The sequence below is a fragment of the Lynx canadensis genome, chromosome F1 (genome assembly GCF_007474595.2).
Source record: "Lynx canadensis isolate LIC74 chromosome F1, mLynCan4.pri.v2, whole genome shotgun sequence".
In the NCBI taxonomy this organism is placed as follows: Eukaryota; Metazoa; Chordata; class Mammalia; order Carnivora; family Felidae; genus Lynx; species Lynx canadensis.
In genome coordinates, this window is record NC_044319.2 from 56941744 (window position 1) to 56963975 (window position 22232).

Sequence of the window (22232 nt, forward strand, 5' to 3'; positions counted from 1 at the left end):
CTTCCAAAGATGGGCCCAACCATATCTTCTAGTCTACATGTTTTCCCACAGGGTGACCTTGATGCTCCTTCCATCAGAAGTGGGTCCATGGGCTTGACCTCCTTCTATGTTATCACTTGCACGTAATCTATAGAATCTGAGGTTGGACCAGAAAAGGCATTGAAGCGTCTACCTTGTTTCATGGGACACTCATGTTTGAGACCCTGAGATGCCACATACAATGTCCTGAGGCCACCCCAGTGCGAGGAAGCCAAGACATTGAGACCTTCCAGCCCACGAGCCAGACAGATGATGGTGCCACCACCTGCCACCAAATCACTACCTCACTTCGTAGTCTTCCCAGCTGAGGCCCCAGACATCATGAGGCAGAAAGGCTGTTCCCACTGGCTCCTTTCCAAGTGCCAGGCCACAGAATCCCAAATATCATAAAATGATTGTTATTGTATGCCACTAAATTTGTGGTGGTTCATTACACAGCAACAAGAACAAGGACCCACTGGGTAAAGATTGGCACAGACTTACAAAGCTTCCACAAAATTCGGAACTATTTGAGAGGAGAAGCCTAGGAAGATTAGAATAGAATATTTAAGGCATTGTTAGATGAGCTTCAAATCAAAACGGTTACTGTGGATGCAAGGGTTTGCTTGTGTCCTGTGGGAACAGGTCAAGAGATAGACAGTTAGGACTCCAGGACAGGCACACGGAGGATGAGACACACTGAAGGGGACTGAGGGAAGATGTGATAGTTTGACCCAGGTCTGGGTTACATTTTTTGTTTAAGTGGAAAATGCTTTTCAAATGAGGTGATCCAACTCAGAGAGGTGAGAGTTGACAAGATTTATTTGGACAACAGTTGCTTTTGGCAGACCCAGAAAACAGTGACTTCACTTTCTCACTGTGCTAAGAAAAAAAAAAAAATCTATGTGGGAAAAACAAATGCCTGACCCCCAAAACAATGGCAAAGTAAAAAGAAAAAAGGTCAACAAAAATGCCAGCCTCACATGTGGTAGAGAAGGAAAGGGAACAATTTTAAGCAATTGATTAAACCATTTCATCACTGACAACTCAACTGAGCCTTTCTGAGGAAAGAACACAAAAAGGAAGCAAAACCCCAGAAGCACCTCCCAAACTTCAGAACAGAAGATTCAGCGGGATGATATGCCACTCAAGGCCTGAAACATCCCACAGCTGTGGAAAGACAGTATCTGCAAGAGCATAAGTAGGAGCTGGAGCAATGGGTCGATCTTCAAACCTTCAAAATAGCTTCAGCTCAGAGACCCGCTAAGACTGACACTCAGGCTGAATCACATGTGGAATGTGGGAGAAGCTTCCTCAGGGAGCAGGAGTCGCAGGTCTAAGTGGTTCTGAAGCTAGAGGCAGCGGTGATGGTCCCTGAGGTACAGGATGGGAAAAAGCCCACTCACAGGAGACTGAGTGTAAACAGAGCCAGAAACAGGAGGTCAAGATGGAAATGGAATTCAAAATCTTCTTCCCACCCTTCCTTCTTCCCTTCCTTTCTTTCTTTCTTTCTTTCTTTCTTTCTTTCTTTCTTTCTTTCTTTCTCTTTCTTTCTTCCTTCCTTCCTTCCTCCCTCCCTCCCTCCCTTCCTCCATTCCTCTCTTCCTCCCTCCCCTCTCTGTCTCTCTCTCTCTTACACACACACACACACACGGATTAGGAAGAAAAAGTGCCACAAATAAACTATGGAGCCTAGGATGTCATTGCTGCAAATTTCTAAACTCTGATATTTTAAATGTCACTCTCTGGGAAAGGATGCAGTGTGTTTACCAGATATGGAAATTTTAGTACATAATTAACCTCTTGTTGTGAGGTCTCTATTAGTGGAGTTAAGTATGCAGGCCAGTCTGGCACCATCTCTTCGGCATCGTGGAGACACAGAAAACAGGAGGGCGCCCTCTGTCTGCCGTCCTTTCATCTGACAGCCTTGAGTCTCTGCTATGGTCCTTACGTGGTAATAAGGGCCTGGTTTATCCTAAGTGTTGAGTTCTGAGAACCTGAATCTATCTATATTAAGGGCTCTAGGTTTGGGTTCTGTAGTTCCATTATGTAGTTCTGTCAGACTTCTTTGAACTCTTCAAAAAGTGTGGCAGGAAATTAAGAAAATACTCAGAGGCCAAAAATGTAGTAAAAACCAAAATCCAACCAGAAGAGTTGAAGCCAGAATCTTACTTAAAGATATCTTTCTGATAAGAACAAGTGATTTTAATAGCCATATAGACACAGATGGCATAAGAGACAGAACTTACATCCATGCAAATGGGAGAGTTCGATCAGAGATCCCCTCAAAGATCAATCACTTGGTGAAAGGTTGAAATGAAACAAAACCATCAGACAAATAAAAACTCACCCCTTGCAAAGAAGACAACAAAGAAAGGGCATGTTTCAGACTTGGTTATGGGTGAAGAGGAAAAGTGGAAACCACACTGTGGCCTTCATGTGAGAATGCAGTCTGAGTTTACATTACCTATGTTGATAACAATATCTCAAGCAAAGAATTTTTTATGTTCTCTCAAGTTGGTAATACCCTTAGGCACCCGACAGAAACAAATGCATATTTGTGTGGAAGAATGTACATCATCTATTCCTCAAAGAACTCCCTCAGAGAAAGTTCCATTGAACATGAGTGAGTTCACACTAAAAAATAATGAAACACTTAAAACACAAGAAAGGAAGCCACCTTGAGAGAAGCAGCAAAAATAATAAACAGGAAAATCAGACATGTAAAAGTTGCCAATGTTGAAATATCAGATACAGAATATAAACCAAGTATATTTAATACACAAGAATAAAGGAAGATATGGAAAATGCGAGTAAAGATAAAAGCACTATAAATGAAAAATAGCTAAAATTAAGAACTCAGTAGAAGGTGCCCTTCTCCTCCCAGCCAGAGTGTTATCAGTCAAAGTCTAATGGTGATCCTGGACTCTCACCCCTGCCCAGTGTCAACAGAGGCCATGTGGGAATGTGGATTTCTATTCCCATCTTATAATGACAAACCCCTTCTTCTACCAGCACAGTGTCAGAGGACTGCTCAAACAGAAATTTTATTTATTTTTTTACTGTTTGCTTTTGAGACAGAGAGAAACAGAGCATGAGCTGAGGAGAGGCAGAGAGAGACACACACAGAATCCGAAGCAGGCTCCAGGCTCTGAGCTGTCAGCACAGAGCCCAACACAGGGCTCAAACTCGTCAACCACAAGATCACGACCTGAGCCGAAGTCAGACAGCTCAACCGACTGAGCCACCCAGGCGCCCCACAAACAGAAATTTTAAATAAGATCCACAGTCTCCTACTACCCCAATGTTCAGGACTCAACTGAGAATATTTCATTATACCAACACCAGGGAAATTTGTGCTTGAATGAAAAATAATACCAATGCTTGGATAACACAGATGTTAGTATGAGCTGACAAGGATTTTAAAGTAGCCATCATAAAAATACTTCAACAAGCAATTACAAATATACTTGAAATAAATGGGGGGGAGGAGTCTCAACAAATAAAGAACTAAAAGGAAATTTTAAAACTGAAAAATACAATAACCAGGGGCGCCTAGGTGGCTCAGTCAGTTAAGCATCCAATTCTTGATTTCAACTCCAGTCATGATCTCATGGCTCAAGCGATTCGGCCCCATGTCAGGATCTGTGCTGACAGCATGGAGCTTGCTTCGGATCTGCTCTCTCCCTCTCTCTCTGCCTCCTCCCTGCTCATGCTCTCTCTCTCTCTCTCTCTCTCTCTCTCTCTCCCCCTCTCTCTCTCTCAAAATAAATAAGTAAACATAAAAAAATGAAAAAGAAAAAGAAAAATACAATAACCAAAATTAAAAATTCAGTGGATGGGCTTGACAGCAGAGTGGAAAAGACAAAGGAAAAACTCAGCAAACTTGAAGACAGAATAACAGCAATTACCCTACAACAGAGAGAAAGTAGGGGGAAACTGAACAGGAGCTTCTGGGTTGGTGAACACATCAAGATGCTGGCAAAATGGTGCACCCCAAGAGGGCATGGAAGTTCTGCACACTTTCCCCCATACTTTGCCCTGGGCATTTCTTCTCTTTGGCTGTTCCTACATTGTATCCTTTATAACGAATGGGTAATAGACCAAAAAAACAAAAGACAAATCTCAATGACTCCTGTCTGTTTGCATCTGCTGAAGAGTTTGGCCACCTACTGGATGAAAATGTGGAATTAAAGTGTGATGACAATGGTGTGAATGCCATGGCTAACAAAAATAATGCAAGTCTCAAACAGCTCAGAAGAGAAGCTGAATGTAAATACTGGCCACACAACAGAGATGGGGACTCCTCAAAAAGAGGAGACTGAAAACCACTCAAAAAACTAAAAAAGCAAAGAAAATAAATGTTTTCAAAATAAGTCATGGATTAAAATTCTATTCACTCCTAAAAAAAAAAAAAGTGAACAAGGTCTCAGGAACTAGAGTAACTATATCAATTATAAATGGGGGATGATAAAGAGAGGTTAGGTTTCTACACTTCACTCAAACTGGTAAAATGCTGACACCAGTACTGACACACTGTGATTAATTAGGTATGTGTAATGTAATGACAAGCATTAGATATGTGTAATGTAACCACAAACAAAGCTATGCCAAGATGCCCTCAAAAACTCAAAACAACAGGAAAATCAAAATTGAGTTCTAAAAAATGTTTAAGGAAGATAGGAAAAGGAAAACAGAAATGAAAGACAGAAAGAACAAACAGAAAATAAAGATGAAATGGTTAAGCCCTAACCTCTAATAATTGCATTGAACATAAATGGTATAGATATAACAATTACAAGGCATAAAATTGGCAGAATGGCTTAAAAAAATTCCAACTACATCCATGCCATGGAATACTACTCAGCAATACAAAGAAACCAACTACTGATATGCACAACTTGGATGATCTTAAGGGCATTATCCTGAAAGAAAAAAGCCAATTTTAAAGGTCACGTATGTATGATTCTATTTACATAACATTTTTGAAATTATAATATTATGAAAATGGAAAACAGATTAGTGGTTTTGAGGGCCTAGATAGGGACTCAGAGTAGGAATAAAAAATAAAATAAAATAAAATAAAATAAAATAAAATAAAAGGCAAGAAGGGTATCTTCATGGTGATGTAATCGTTCTGTATCTTGATTTTGGCGGTCACACAAATCTACACATGTGGCAAAATGGCAAAGAAGCACACACACATGTTGTACCAGTATCAGTTTCAGAAAAAGTGAAGACAAATCTTAAGAATTACCTAGAATCTAAGAATACAACACAGAACAAGAAGAAGTGGGAAATATGACAAAGCGTATACAAAATAACGGAGGACAGAGTAAGAAGATCTGATATTACGTAATTAGTGTCGCAGAAGGAGAAAATAGAAGGAACAGGGGAGGGACAAAACTAGAAGAGATGGTATCTGAATGTATAAGAGATTAAAATGCTTAGATTTGGGAAGCACAGTGATTCTCAGGTGGGATAAATAAAAAGAAATTCACATAGGGAAATATTGTAGCAAAACTGAAGAAAACCAACGATGGAGACCTTTAAAAGGTGGAGCACATGGAAGTCTTGGTGCCAAACTTACCCAACTTGGATGTCCTGAAGGAATGACATCCATCCCAGTGGAAAACAATTCAGGCTAAAACTACTGGAGGAGCCCTGTGTCTACCAGGCAGGACTACACTCAAACAGAGACTGAGCTCAAAGTGAAGAAGATTCGGGGTTTTATGGTTTCATTTTTTTTTTAAATTTTTTTTTAATGTTTATTTTTGAGAGAGAGAGAGAGAGCATGAACGGGGGAGCGGCAGCGAGAGAGGGAGACACAGAATCCGAAGCAGGCTCCAGGCTCTGAGCTGTCAGCACAGAGCCCGACACAGGGCTCAAACCCACGAACCATGTGATCATGACCTGAGCCGAAGTCAGACGCTCAACCAACTGAGCCACCCAAGCGCCCCAATTATGGTTGCATTTTGACTTGCCTTTGGTCTGTCCTTTAAATTAATAATCACAAGCTTTGATTTCTCTGAATAGTAACTCAGAAGGTCAAACATACCTAATTTGGAATTTTAATTTTTCTCTCATAATTTGATATTGTGAGGAGAATCATGTTTAAATTGGGGGCATTTTTACATTGTTGACATTGAATTCTTAAAATATCTCGATGCTATAATCTCATGTCACAATGTAATTTCTGAACACCCGTGGAGGCTCAGAGTTGATTTCACTAATATGCTTATTCTTCTAATCCGCTTCAGTCATTGGGGGCAGGTGGGATCAAAATTGCCAAGCCTTTGTCCCAAGAAGAATACCCAAAGAAAACATGGTTGGAATTGGGAGCACACAGCTTAAGAACGTGGGCCACACAAACCTCTTCATCTAGTCCTTCAAGGAGAGTCATGAGTGAAGAGAACACATAGCAGCTGAGAGCAGGGGGAGACCTCCATTCCTCTTGTCTCATGTTTCCATGAGAGACACTCTCGGGTGGTCTCTGTCTGACCCCCTTCATTCCCTCTCCAACTTTCAGGTAAGAAGTCACTCCTAGAGTGGGAAGTTCTTCTCTCAGTGGTAGGTTTAGTTGAAAGAATGGAAGAAGCCTGGCCCAGCCCCTCCTGGGCTTTACCCTTCCAACTGTTTGCCTTCAGAGAATGTACATTCTCTGTGTGTAGGGGCCCACCTCTGCTCCCCAAGTTGTTGAGCTCTGCTTGCAAGAGGAAGGGTATGTTTACTACTGAGATGAGTGCTAGGAAGTCTATTATGATACTGAAGGTACCTTCTCCCATCCGGCTTTTATCAAGAACTGGACTACTCTTTTTATTGCTATCTGACCATCTTTGATTCCTTCATCCTCACCTAGCTCAAGCCTCAAGGTGGAAATTATTTATTGGCTCTATAATGTCCAATCTCCTCAATTGACTCTAGTCACCAGCTATAGAGCTGGATGTTGGTTCCGTTCTTACTCTGTCCTACAAAATCTCAAGGCAGTTTCTTCAGGTAAAGAACCCTACAGAAAACAAGTGGACCCTCCAGACAGTACCTCCTTCAAACCTGACTTCTGTGCCGCTCCCCCATAAGGAACAAATCTCTAGTTCTCGTTGGTCTGAGTTAGGATCATCTTTTTCCTATTGTCTTTTGGGTTGATACATTTTTAGTGTTGTCACTGCAGATAAAGAGCAAGAGCATAGATAGGCTTCATCAAAAATTACTTCCGGGCTGCCTGGGTGGCTCAGTCAGCTAGGCGTCCGACTTTGGCTCAGGTCATGATCCCACGGCTCGTGGGTTCAAGCCCCTCATCAGGCTCTGTGCTGAAAGCTCAGAGCCTGGAGCCTGCTTCGGCTCCTGTGTCTCCCTCTCTCTCTTTGCCCGTGTCCTGCTCATGCTCTCTCTCTCTCTCATCCTCTCTCTCTCTCTCAAAAACAAGTATTTTTAAAAATTAAAAAAAATTACTTTCCTCAAAATTCTCTCAAGATACCTTCTCAAAGGTAAACAATAAATATCAGGATGTGGACTTTGGAAAACATTCTAAGAAAAAGGAGTCACTAGATTTATGGCCACTTATAAAAAATGATGGCACGTCATAGTCATCAGAGACAGTTACACATAATGTTTTCTAAAAACTGTGTTGACTACTGTCTCTGTCAAAAGCCTAAGACAAAGGAGAAAAATAACAAATATGTCCTTTACATCCTGTAAGCATCTGGCAAAAGAAAACCAAAAGAGTAAGCTTACTCTCACCCCACCTTCTTGGAAAATTAGGCCTATGAGCAAGGTGAATGGGTACGTCATTACTCACTAGTCAGAACTGTAGGGAAATGTTTAAAAGGCAAATCACCTTATGGCAGGATAAAGGTATGGAAATGCAAAGTCCTGGTTCCAGCATCAACTGTGAGCTAACATTAAAACATTTGGAAAACAAAACAAAACAAAACAAAAAAAAACAACAAAAAAAAAACCATTTGGTGCCTCGGCTTCTTCATTTGCAACTTGGAAATATGAACTACACTTGCATTATTTTCATGAATGTGATAGTCTGATGTTAATACCATTACAAAGGTTTAAAATATATAATTTTTTGGAGCACCTGGGTGGCTCAGTCGGTTAAGCATCTGGCTTTGGCTCAGGTCACAAGTTTGTGAGTTCGAGTCCTGCCTTGGGCTCTGTGCTGACAGCTCAGAGCCTGGAGCCCATTTCAGATTCTGTGTCTCCATCTCTCTCTGTCCCTCCCCAGCTCATGCTTGCTCTCTCCCTCTCTCTCTCTCTCAAAAATAAACATATTAAAAATATATTTAAAAATAATATAATTTTTAACAGTTGAAAAATATAATCAATGCCCTTCTACAAAGTGTTATTTTGAACACTGAAAACGAGGAAAGTAACATTTACAAGAACCCTTTGAAAAATCATGCATCATGAAGGTATTACTTAACAAAAGAAAAGCATATTGATTCTTTAAAATTGGTGTAATGATACATGAGATGAAGCTCAAAATGGTTAAGTATCTTCTCCATTATCAGACCCAGTACATGAGGGAAGAAGTGCTAGAACACGTGTTTTCCAGTGACTGGTCCGTGTTCCCTTTGGTTCATCCTAGTAAGGATGCTACTAACTTGTCATCAGTAAGATACATGTTTTGTGTGGTTTTCCAGGAGTAGTGATGGGTCTGTATTGATCAAATGCATAACTAACAGCAAACAGTCATGAGTGTTGGTCCAGGATAAGGTGGGCTCTGTGTCATGGCTGTGAAGTAAGCAAGGGACTTGTCCCCAGGGGGGTGTTACTAATATTTCATTCATTCTTTGCCCTTCAATCCTTGGACAATCAGTACCATCCACTACCACCAAGCACTATGCCGACAAGTTCACACACACAATACAATTTCATCCTTGCAACATCTTAAAAGATAGACACTACCCACTTTACAGACAGAGAAACTGAGGTTTAGAAAGTTTGAGTATCTTTCTAGAGGTCAGTCAGCTACTGGGATTCAATTTTTAGTGTATTAATTGGCACTTTTTGACATGTTATTTTGTGATTATTGCTGAGCAAATTTTCAGTGTTTTTTTTTTTTGTTTTTGTTTTTGTTTTGTTTGTTTGTTTGTTTTGGTGAAGCAGAGTAGGTCTTTAATTAAGGGCCTAGACTCAACCTTGTAATTTCTTTGTGCCCTACCATGAACTACCTGTATGACCATGGACCTGACTCAACCTCTGTTTTCTTGTCTGTAAAATGGAAATAGCAAATATTCTGTCACAATACATACAATTCTGCAAATCAATGCAATACGTTCTAATTATTTCATAAGACATGGAGCTCTCCAAATGTATGCCACACAGTGCCGTGACTATTGTCTGTACACTTCCCGAGTGCCCGACAACCCATGGATGTCAATAAACACTTGGTTTTCATTAACATTTAACTCAGATATCAGAATAGCCTCTGCATGTTAGAAGAAAATGGCTGAGAACAAGGAACTGGTTTATCCTTCTTTTTTTTTTTTCCCCCTTCAGTTGAATTTGACTTCACAAATGTGAAATAGCACCTATTTTTCAATCTTTTGTTAATCTTTCTTATTCACTCCCTAGAACTGACCCAGAATGCTGTAATTGGGCAAAAAGAGAGAGGAGGGGCTCACCAAGCTGTCATGAACACATGGAAAGAGATGTAAGGGAATATAAGGAGCATCTAGCATGGGAGAGACACTGTAATCTACAATAGGTGTGTGTGTGTGTGTGTGTGTGTGTACACTTACCACTGAACCCTCACGTGGAAGTTAATTGTTCAAAATCCAACACAGTGCTTGGAAAACAACAGCGTCAGGTATGGACAAGTGGCAAAGTAACAGGTTCGGGAATTAAGCATGATTCTTAAAATGATGTAATAATATTGTAAACTCCCAATCATTCCTGTGAACTGGACAGAGAACTCAGGGAAGCTCTGCCCAGAAAACTTTCCCTTTCCAGTTTGAAAAGCTGTGTTCCATGGTGCAGTTTCTGACCTCTTATTCACTCCCTGGTATTTGCTACTGGGAGATAGGAAGCCGATTCCCCCTTGCCTCTCCTAAAACTCTCAGAGCCTTGCTTATTTTGCTGGTTTCTGGATCAAATTTGCTCTACAAGGAAAGGAAACCAGATTTGCTTTCAGGGTCTACAGGACTGTCCATGTGAAAGGCTCCCATCAGGCTATGGTATTGAGTCTTAACTAGTACTGAGTCTAAATTAGAAGCTTGTGAGAACAACCAATCAGCAGTGTGTTACAACCTTCCACAACAGCGTGTCTGGTTGATTACTGTGCTGTCACTGCCTCCAGCGATTTGGCTGGAGAAACATAATGCCAGAAAGGTGGCTAAAGGGACAGGGACAGGGAGGGTAGGAGGAGGAGGCTGGGGGGTGGGGGGAAGAGGAGAGAGACAGAGAGAGAATGAGCACAATTTGGACTCAAAACGAAAACAATTTAAATAAATTCAAAGGAAAGGCATTTTGTAAAAAAAAAATAAAATAAAATAAAAGTAATAAGCAGACATTTCAGATATAAATTGTTCCCCTATAAATTATATAAATGGCAAGGCTAATATATCCCAGACAGATCTACACAAAATTGTCTTTGGTTTAAAATAAGGCCAATGTATATAAAGGTATCTGTTCAATATAGGGCGAGTGCATAGAGAGTTACAGTAGTTATATTTTAAAGAAAACTCAATTTTTAAAAACAAAACAAAACATAAAAGACAATGTGAAAGTCAAGGAAAATCAAGGAAACAAGGAGTAGGAAAAACTGTAAGCACAGCAGATTTAGTCCTTAGTCTAGAGAAAGAAAGCTGGTGTCACATATTTCTTGGGATCTGAATCTACATGTTGTTTTAACCCCTTGTTCTTTCCCCAAACACACACGTAACCATCTACATTTCAGACTTTCCCCCTTGTTTGTTTTTTCTTCCATGCTTGTGATTTTTACTTTTTTCATTTTTGCCTTTTACTTTAGCCAAAAATACCTGCTCCCCTATCACTTTTCATGTCAGGGATGGACTCATGCCAGCGAGGGATTGACCCAGGGTTTCCGGGGTCCTTCAGCTGAATCTTCTACATTCTTTTCTCCCAGGGTTTTTTGTTTTGTTTTGTTTTGTTTGTTTTGTTTTATTGTTTAATTTCTGGCTCCATCTGTCTGATTTTCCAACCTTTCTTACTCTTTGAAACTCACGGATATTTTAAAGTCTTAACAGTTTAGACAGTCTATTCTATTAATATTTAGAGTTAGTGATCTTATGTTTTACTTTCCTATGACCTCAGACAGCAGATGTAACTGATACAATTCCCACATCAGACGGATCCAGCAGAACCAGTTAAAGATCCACAGAACCAAAAGAGACTGAAGACTTGCTAAGTAAAGACCCTTTCTGGCCACAGATCCCACAGAAGCAGTGATAGATTATCCTGACTCTGATCACTAACCCAGGAGGGACCACAGCACTGCAAGCTAGAGTTCTAGGCATACAGAAATTCTTTATCCTAAATGGACGTCAAATCTTCTGAAGTCAAGAGTCATTGTTCTCGGGGCGCCTGGGTGGCGCAGTCGGTTAAGCGTCCGACTTCAGCCAGGTCACGATCTCGCGGTCCGTGAGTTCGAGCCCCGTGTCGGGCTCTGGGCTGATGGCTCAGAGCCTGGACCCTGTTTCCGATTCTGTGTCTCCCTCTCTCTCTGCCCCTCCCCCGTTCATGCTCTGTCTCTCTCTGTCCCAAAAATAAATAAACGTTGGAAAAAAAAAAAAATTTAAAGAGTCATTGTTCTCTCATATTGTATACCTCCTGGTATCAATTAATGTGTATGGATTAATCAATTTCTCCTTGAAATGGAAGACAATTAAAATGGGGTAATGTCAGTTTCTGAGATTCATCCAAATGTTTACTTTAAACTTTTTTAGGTAATGGGAAAGATACCAAAATGTATGTTTTACTAAAAGTGCTAAGTACATAACTCAATAAATGCAAAACAAAGTAGCTATCCTAAAATTACTTGGAGGGTTTACACATTCTAAAATTTCTACCAGAAGAATGCAATACCAAAAGCTATCAAAAGAAAGTGAACACAGAATGTGGATCTTAAATCATTAGCTCTATGTGTATACCTATACTGTACTTAGTTATATAAAGTAGAATATTGTATAGCATCCAACCTTTCAAAAGAAGATAGATATTCTGGAATTTAGGCAATAGAAACTGATATGATCAGGGTGAAATATTTGTCTTAAGCCTCTTTTTGTTGTCTTAGCATGGACATAAACATTAGAAAGCAGCACTTCCCAAACAAGAGCTAATCTAAGACCTATATGACAATAATTCAATTTACAAAAATAAAATTACACTTGTCTATCAATTCTCACGTTGGTCAGAGTCAAACCTTTTGCCTAAAATTTTTTTATTGTATGTATATTTTTGCCTAAAATATATCATATGTCTGAAACACAATGGTAAGTTTAGTGATGATGACACTTCTAAAGCTGAAACTAACCATTTGTTTGAAATCCACTTCCTTGCCTTAAAATTATACTTAGCAATAAGAAATATATTTTTCTTACATCAGATATGTGAATTTTATAATCTGGAGTCTCAAGTAATAATTTCTACATGATGACTGATGTAAACAAGGCTTAGGGTCTCAAATTAACTAATTGTCTTTTTAAAAGGATAAGGTTTTAACTGATTCATTAAATTGGATAAAGATATAGGTTCTATTTTCTTCTTTGTTCCCTTTTATCCTTAATACATACCATAGGTGCTCTCATAACATACATTCTACTAATCGGGAAATTTAGACAGAGATAGCATAAAAGACTGAACCTAGTGGACATAATTTACACTGGGAGCAAAGGCAGAAGGGATAAAATGAAAAATGCAAATCCAGAGAAAACTGATCAGCATCAAATAAGGAAAATCTTAAAATTTCTTCAAATCCAGATGAGCAATTAGAATTCAATAATACTGGATTATTACATAATTCAAAGGCTTGCATTGTGATTTTTTTCTAAGTTTATTTATCTTGAATGAGAGAGAGTGGGAGAAGGGCAGAGAGAGAGAGAGAGAGAGAGAGAGAGAGATTCCCAAGCAGGTTCCACACTGTCTGCACGGAGCCCAACACAGGGCTTGATCTCACAAACCATGAGATCATGACCTGAGCCAAAACTGAGAGTTTAACCGACTGAGCCGCCCAGGCGCCCCATGCATTGTGATTTTTAAAAAAAACAAGTTACTCTTTACCAAGTGCCTGTTAAGTGCTAAACACTCAGGATCTCACTTGGTGCTTCCTACTTTCACATTACCTGTGGGCAGACAGGCTAGCTGAGCTAACTCGAATGCTGCCCTGGGGTAAAGCCATGATTTGAACCTGGTCTGTTCGTGCTATGGGACTCTTTTAAAAAGCACTGGAAATTTCTCTCTTCTGCAAGAAGCTCTTTATATATATGTTTAATTCCTACTGTAGGAATAAAGAAACATTTTCATCTAATGATTTATCATTTGGATTCATTGCTTTAGAGTCAACTGCTCTCTCCCAAGATTTAACTCCATTTTTTGACAGATAGCCCAATGAGTGGTACCCACTCTTAAGCCCTTCCAAAAGTTTCATGTGTAAATAGTTTTTCTTTTTGTCAAATAGAATGGATGCATACAATAAGTACAAATATTTCCATCTTGAAAAGAACTAAGTTCACTAGATCATCTCCTTTATTTTTTCTCTCCCCATTTTCTGTAAATTCTTCCAGTATATAGTCCTATGAATTTGTCAGCCAAGACACTTGTTTGACCCTTTGCTTCATATCAGCTGGTTAGAGGGCCCAGTATTTTCTTAAACATATTTTATGGGGACTCTAAAATATTATTTTTAAATTCAAACACAGCTGTGTCGCATCTGGCCACTAATTAAAGGAGACTGTTTTCAATGCCACATCCACTTTCTTTCAAATTGCTCCCTTCATGGCCCTGCTCAGTACCTTTACTCCCTGTCTACCTCTCTGAACACTTTTCATTCCTGGTGACTAAAAATTAAAGCCCCCAAGATGAAAGCGGCTTGTGGCCACCCAGCTCACCAGCAAATTTGGCCTGGAAGCAACTCCTTTGAGAAAGATCTTTTGTGAAGTCATGGACACGAGGCCGACCAAACGAGCTGGGCCTGTCTCAACAGCACCATCAGAGGCCCCTGCAGACAGCACCAGCCACATCTTAGATGCTATAACATCTAAGGAGCTATTTACCTGTTTCAGTGTCTCCCTGGGGCCTGTGTGCCGTGCAGTAACAGCAGTCCAAGGTGACATAGTTAAGGACACTGAAGAAGAGACCAATAACTCCAGCACTGAGAACCAGCAGTGGCTCCTCTGTCTTCTGGGGATCGATATACCTCTTGACAGCTTCCACCAGGATGCTGAACATCAGAGCCACGGCAAAAATGGAGTTGCCAAACGCTCCCACCACATCTGCCCGGAGAAAGCCGAAAGTGCTCTTCCTGTGCCGTTTTATCCGGCTGGCCCTCACGCCAAGCCAGGCGATGATCATGGAAACAAAGTGGGAGAGGACGGCGAAGGCATCGGAGGCCAGGGAGAGGGAGTTGCCTATGTGGGCGATCACCAGCTCCATCACGAACAGGAGGACGCTCACCGCGCACAGGAGGACTAACCGGAAGCTTCTTCCCGAGTATCGCCCCATGGCGCCCCGCTCTCGGGCAGCTCCTCACCCCTCTCTTGGGAAGGGTAACTCTCCCCTTCAGCCTTGCAGCACTTGTCATATTTGGAAATCACCTTTTATAGGCTGCTATAAAGCCATAAAACAGTTTAAAGGGCAATTAAGCAAGATATGTCACGTGATCTGGGACTTACGGAAAGTGAAGGCACGGGTATCCGATGCAGACTTGAGGGGCTTCTTTCATTCATTGTGTGTTTATGCACAAAAGCCAGGAGCCTCCAGATCTTTGAATTGGGCAGAAGTTCATCTGTGGCTTTGGCCTTTCCAGCCTCGGTGTGTGCAATAGCTACTGTGGTGGGTCAAGCCGTTTGTCATAAACAATTGGGTCTTGTCTGCCTGGTGGGTAAAAAATATGAATTCTGTTAACCACATGGAACAGGGAACATTCTAGGGGTCTCTAATCCACAGATCAGAGCTACAAGAAGTCAAAGCCAAAGAGGCTAGGGTGATTTTTCTACTGTCGTGTCCACTAGTCTGGAATAACAAGCACCCTACTTCCAAGCATTCTCCACAAATAAGACAAGAAAAACATTCCTCGTGTTCAGAAAAGATAAAACACCGTTAAGCCGAAGGAGCTAAAGCCATGATCCCAGTTAGCTTCAGGAAGAAAGCTAAATTAGAATAACTCAATTCAGCTGATGCAAGCAAATTTTTTTGTTTTTAATCTTATCAATGTGTCACTTATAAATCATAACGATTTTCCAGGTCCCGAATATCTAAAACAGTAGCGGCCTCTATTGTTTTGAGTAGACTCCCTACAGTCAATCCTATAGAGGAACGCAGATTAAAATTACTACACCCAATCTTTTCTGAATTAAAAAAGTCTGACTGCGATGGTTAATTTTATGTGTCCGTTTGACTGGGCCACCAGGTGCTCAGACATTTGGTCAAACATCATTCTGGCATGAGATTGGTATTCCAATTGGTAGACTGAGTGCCACAGATTGCCCTTCTCTGATGTAGAAGAGCCTCATGCATTCAGTGGAAGGAATCAACAGAACTTCCCCCCTACAAGTAAGAGAGAATTGGTCCCGCGACTGTCTTCAAGTGGGAACACTTGGCTTTCTCCTGCCTTCAGGCTTAAACCCCTACATCAGCTCATCCTCAGTCTCAAGCCTGTGGTCTTTCACTGGACCTGCTCCAGTGAGTCCCCTGGTCCTCGGGCTTGCCGACTCACCTTGCAGATCTTGGGACTTCTCAGCCTCCGCCATCGCATGAGCCAATTCCTTTTAATGCATCTATTTATATACACACCATATTGGTTTTTTTTCATCTGGAAAACACTGACAACTTAGGTGCAGCCCTAGTAATTTCCTCAGCATCTCAGAAATAATCTCCTGGTCAGCTGATACTCTAACATTGGGACTTTGAATGAGATTATGAAAATTACTGCACTAAGACCACCTCACTCGTCCATTCACGCAACAGATACTAAGTTCCTACATGTCACACATGGTTCTAGACTCTGGGGAGACGGCAGTGAATAAAACAGAGGAAAGTCTCTGCCCTCATGAAGCTTACATTCTAGTGGGGGAGGGAGATTAATTAACAAATTAATCATAAAATCTACTGAATGTCAGATGGTAATAAGAATAATGGAGACATGGGGCGCCTGGGTGGCTCAGTCGGTTAAGCGTCCGACTTCAGCTTAGGTCATGATCTCACAGTTCGTGAGTTCAAGCCCCGCATCGGGCTCTGTGCTGACTGCTCAGAGCCTGGAGCCTGTTTCGGATTCTGTGTCTCCCTCTCTCTCTGACCCTCCCCCATTCATGCTCTGTCTCTCTTTGTCTCAAAAATAAATAAATGTTAAAAAAAATTTTTTGAAAAAAAGAATAATGGAGACAAATGAAGCAGAGAAGAGGGATACAGTGTTGATATAGAGGTGGGGGTGTTATTTTAAATAAAGTGGTCAGGGAAGAATTGACTGAGATGTTCTTGAGTAAGATCTGAACGGGGGACGTGGGTGGGCTGTAAAAAATAAATAAAGGAAGGAAGGAAGGAAGGAAGGAAGGAAGGAAGGAAGGAAGGAAGGAAGGAAGGAAGAGACTGAGCCATGGAGATGCCTGAAAGCAGTTCTTTCTTAGGCAGAGGAAGCAGAGAGCATGGGAAGTTCAAGGAGCAGGGAAGGAGCTCAGTGTGGTTGGAGAGGAGTGAGGGAGAGAAACGGGATGTGGGGTCTGAGAAGCAATGGTGGGGGGTGGGGGGGAGGATCATGTAGTATCCTGAGACGGGAGAGCTGAACAATGACAAGACCGAATTCACGTTTTAAAAGAATCTTGGATCCTGGGTTGAGATGACATGAAAGCCAAGGAACCTGTTAGGAGACTGTGGCAATAATCTAAACAAAAGGCCGGTGACTTGGACCACGTGGGAAGTGGGAAGACCCAGGCAGAACCGGCCACGTAATCCATGGGCTTGGGTACCAAATGAAAGCGCAAGGCCCTTTGTTGAAAAATTACTAGGAAATTTTAAACGGTGTGGTCACTATGAGAAATAGTATGCCAGTTCCTCAAAAAATGAAAAATAGAATTGCTGTTTGATCCAGTAAGTCTACTTCCTGGTTATAAAACCGAAGGAATTGAAAGCAGGGTCTGTGCATCATAACAGCACTACTCCCAGCAGCCAAGAGACGGAAGCAGGCTACGTGTCCACTGACAGATGAAAGGATAAAATGTGGTGTGGGTGTGTGTGTGTGCACATACGTATACATACAATGGAATATTATTCCACCTTAAAAATGAAGGGAATTCTAACACGTTACTATATAGACGGGCCTTGCGGACACCAAGCTACGTGAAATAAGTCAGGCACAAAAAGACAAATATTGAAGGATTCCACTTTTATGAGCTATCGAAGGCAGTCAAATTCATAGAAACAAAAAGTTAGAATGGTGGTTGCAGGGGCTGGGGGGAGGGGGACATGAGGGAGTTGTTTAATGAATATAGCTTCAATTCTGTGAGATGGAAAAGTTCTGCTAATTGGCTACCCCAAAATGCAAATATACTTAACACTGAAGCATACACTTAAAAATGGTTAGGATGGGGGCGCCTGGGTGGTTCAAGTCTATTAAGGATCCGACTCTCGATTTCGGCTCAGGTCTCGATCTCAGGGTCGTTAGAGCCAATAGCATTTGCTGGGCAATTGGATGTGAGGTATGAAAGAGAACAGTCAAGGTGACATTAGGGCTGTGGCCTGATGTTGCAAGTGAGATGGAAGTAGGACAAAGGTGACAGCTATAGGATTGGGGGTGTAGGGGAGCAAGGAGCAGAAATGACATTGTTTGGTGTATCTATTAGACAGCCGGGCTGAAATGCTACATAGGGTGTCGAGTAAGAAAGTTTGGAGTTCGGGGAGATGAATAGGCTAGGAATATATGAAGTTGAATGCTGACAATATACTGCAGGAGGTCACCAGGGAAATGAGAGAAAATTGCAAAGAGAAGGCAATACGAAGAGATGAGAGAGAAGGACCAGAGAGGTGGAAGGGAAAATGGGAGGGTATAGTATTCTCAAGGCCAAGGAAGAATGTGTTTCAAAGAAGAGGAGGCATCAGCCGGGCCAAATGCTGAGAGTAAACGGGAGGAGGACTGGAAGTGATGGCTCGTATTTCACATTACGGACGCCACTGGTGGCCTGAACAAGAGGGCAAATGAAGTGGGTTCAGAACAGACAAGGGAAACAGGAGCTGGCAAGTACAGACAGCTTTATTTTCAAGCTAAAGGGATAGGGAATCGACAAGTTGGGGAAGATGACAGCATGTACCCACACAAGAGGGTAGATGCAGTGGTGGGAGGTCCTGGTGGGTCCATTTTTTTTTTTTTATTAAAAAATTTTTTTTAACATTTATTTTTGAGACAGAGCATGAGTGGGGGAGGAACAGAGAGAGAGGGAGACACAGAATCCAAAGGAGGCTCTAGGCTCTGAGCTGTCAGCACATAGCCCAATGCGGGGCTCGAAACCACAAACTGTGAGACCATGACCTGAGCCAAAGTCTAACACTTATCCAACTGAGCCCCCCAGGCGCCCCTGGTGGGTCTATTCTTATTGTCTCTATCTTCTTGATGAAATCGAAATCGAGATGACCAACTCAAAGTCAGAAAGGGGAAATCTGGAAAAATTGAGGGGAAAAATGTAGGAAATAATTGTCCAGGAGAGTGAGAGAATGAATAAATGAGGGAAATACAGTATAATGACATTTTTATCACATAATTCTGTTGTTAGCACCGTCACCAGCCTGTATATCCCCCAAGCTCCTCGTTCATTCAACACGTTCTTCCCAGTCACAAAGTTTGCTTTCGGGAACATAACTAAAATATATGGTGAGATATCCCCATTACATGAGACTCCTTTAAAACAGTTTTATATCATTTCAGCACTACGGATGTTTCAAACTCTTGAATCCTCCAGTAAAGTGAAACGGAGGCACCGTTTTCACATCGCCTGCTGAGCCAGGGGAATGTGTTTGTCTCTGTGATTTCAAGCCTGAGGTGTGGCAGGATCGGGTGGACCTCATTCTCCAGCTATTATCGTCTTGAGTACAGGGGTTGTTGTCAGCACGCTGCTGTGGGCAGGGATGATCCTGCCATGTCTCCGTGAGGGTCACCGAGGCAACGCCCCCCTCTTCACAGTGCTCAGCCCCAGTTCCCTGCTCCACCTCCCTGTCCACTCGATTGCCTGCTTTTGCAGCTGAACTAGATAACTTCAAGGAGATAGAGCCAAGAAGAGGAAAACTCATGTTTGGCTCTACTCGCTGCTGTCTGCTTAGGCACTTTGCACAAAGCAGGCGCTCAAATTTATTAAATAAATGGCTGGAGTTTTCTAGACGCGGCGAAAGTGACAAGCAAAAGGCCGAAGATTTGGTAGCGGTAGCTGCCTCCCCAAACTTCTGATGCTCCTGACACCCCCTGAAAACCACAGCTTTATGACAGATGACTAATATTTATAACTACAATCAGATACCAAATAGGGGGACAGGCACAGACCCTCCAGTCAAAATGCCTTCTGCTTGTTGCTGATCTCAAGCCTCAAAGCCTCCCCAGCAGGAAGCCAGAGAAGTTGCTGTTACTAATTTTCATGAAGGTGTCAAATGATTTACTGGCATTAGGAACTATTTTGAACAGCCATGGATGAACCTAGAAATTGCTATCCTATAATATACACTAGCAGGTCCTAGTGAGCACAGCCAGCAATAATATACCTTGACCTATTTGTTTTCTTCTTGTTGGAACAAACACAAGGCACACGATCACTTTTGTGACTGTTGGTCATGTATCTAATTAATGGTTGTCATCTGCAAGTAAAATACTGATCATTTCTTAAAGGATATCACTTGGATTCAGGTTTAGCACCCTCTTGAAAAGCACCACCACTCTTCAGATGTTTGAAAAAGTTTTGGTATTTTAGTTGAACCTCAGTTTGAGAAAGAAAGCAATTTATCACAAGCAGATTTTGGAGGAAGGATTCCTTCCTCAACATAATTATTTGGAGGTTCCTTTAAATGGTGAATACCTTTAAAGCAGCAAACTTCAAGCTTTTCTGTGATTAGTTCTACTCATCTGAAGCTTCAAAAAATAGCCTGGGGTTTGTCTTTGCTCCGATGATTGCCACTTCCTCCAAAATGGCCTTGGGCTATGGGACAAAACGTGGTTATTAGTTTCTGATCTACTTTTCAGGCTTTTGTCATGGATCCACTAAAAAAACCTTGTGTTTTAAAGCATTTATGTTTGCAGGACAAAAAAAAAAAATCAGAGGCTAATTATTGTTAATTAAAGCTACAAATTAGGAGCAACTTCCAGTTGACTCTGTAAGGTCATTAACATTAGCTATTATTTTTTAGTGTGTGTTAGGCATCGTTCTAAGTACTTTATAAGGTAGAGTAACTCTGGTGAAGCTATTAGACGTCTCTCCATTTTATAAATGAATAGGTGGTTTACACAGCTACTAAAGGTAGAAAAACAAGATAAAGCATTCTGTATTGCCAAAGCTTAATAAGAAATTGATTCTGACAGAAATGTGGCTTATGTATTTATCTCATTCATCTATATGAATACATACTCAAAACATCAGTCTTGAAGATATGCTATATTTAATCTGCTTTGATAATTTCCTACCAACTTAATAACAGTTTTGCTGTGTTCTCACACATAGCATATACCAAAACCATGAGGTTTTGCATATGCTGTTCCCTCTGCCTGGAATGTCCTTCCTTTTCTATGTATTAAAATTCTACTTATCCTTGGCACAAGAACAGACACTCAGATCAATGGAACAGAATAGAGAACCCAGAAATGGAGTCACAAACGTATGGCCAACTAATCTTTGACAAAGCAGGAAAGGATATCCAATAAAACAAAGACAGTCTCTTCAGCAAGTGGTGCCGGGAAAACTGGAGAGTGACATGCAGAAAAATGAAACTGGATCACTTTCTTACATCATACACAAAAATGAACTCAAAATGGATTTAAGACCTGAATGTAAGACAGGAAGCCATCAAGATACTCGAGGAGAAAGCAGGCAAAAACCTCTTTGATCTTGGCCGCAGCAACTTCTAACTCAACACGTCTCCGGAGGCAAAAGAAACAAAAGCAAAAATGAACTATGGGGACCTCATCAAAATAAAAAGCTTCTGCACAGCGAAGGAAACAATCAACAAACTAAAAGGCAACCGACAGAATGGGAGAAGATGTTTGCAAATGACATATTAAAAATAGAACCTACGACCAATTGCACTACTAGGTATTTATCCAAGGGATACAGGTGTGCTGTTTCGAAGGGGCACAAGCACCCCAATGTTTATAGCAGCACTATCAACAATAGCCAAAGCATGGAAAGAGCCCAAATGTCCATTGATGGATGAATGGATAAAGATGTGGTGTATATATACAATGGAGTATTGCTCGGCAATCAAAAAGAATGAAATCTTGCCATTTGCAACTACATGGATGGAACTAGAGGGTATTATGTTAAGCGAAATTAGAGAAAGACAAATATCATAGGACTTCACTCATATGAGGACTTCATGATACAAAACAGATGGATGTAAGGGAAGGGAAGCAAAAATAATACAAAAACAGGGAGGGGGACAAAAACGTAAGAGACTCTTAAATGGAGAACAAACAGAGGGTTAATGGAGGGGTTGAGGGAGGGTGGATGGGCTAAATGGGTAAGGGGCACTAAGGCATCTACTCCTGAAATCATTGTTGCACTATATGCTAACTTGGATGTGAATTTAAAAAATAAAATTAGAATTAAAAAAAAAAAAACATTATAAATGGTATGCCTAGTAATCTTAGACATGTAAATATGCAATACTCAAATAGTAATTTACCTGGGTTTTAGAATTACCAATTGACTTTTATGGTCTTATTTTAATTTATATTTTCTTTTTTAGCAATGAGTATGTATGACTTTTCAATAAGCAAAATTATTTCTTTGAAAAAATAAAACAAGTTCACCCAGAAAAAAAATAGTAAAATTCTACTTATCCTTCAA

General features: G+C 41.0%; 1 protein-coding gene across 1 annotated transcript in view; it reads right to left on the reverse strand.

Moving 5' to 3' along the window:
- Positions 1-14706, reverse strand: part of SLC30A10 (solute carrier family 30 member 10) — a 36553-nt gene extending 21847 nt beyond the window's left edge. Inside the window, exon 1 of the mRNA XM_032591821.1 lies at positions 14259-14706. Within this exon, the coding sequence (XP_032447712.1) occupies positions 14259-14706 (448 nt within the window). The remainder of the gene's footprint in view (positions 1-14258) is intronic.
- Between the last annotated feature and the right edge of the window lie 7526 nt (positions 14707-22232).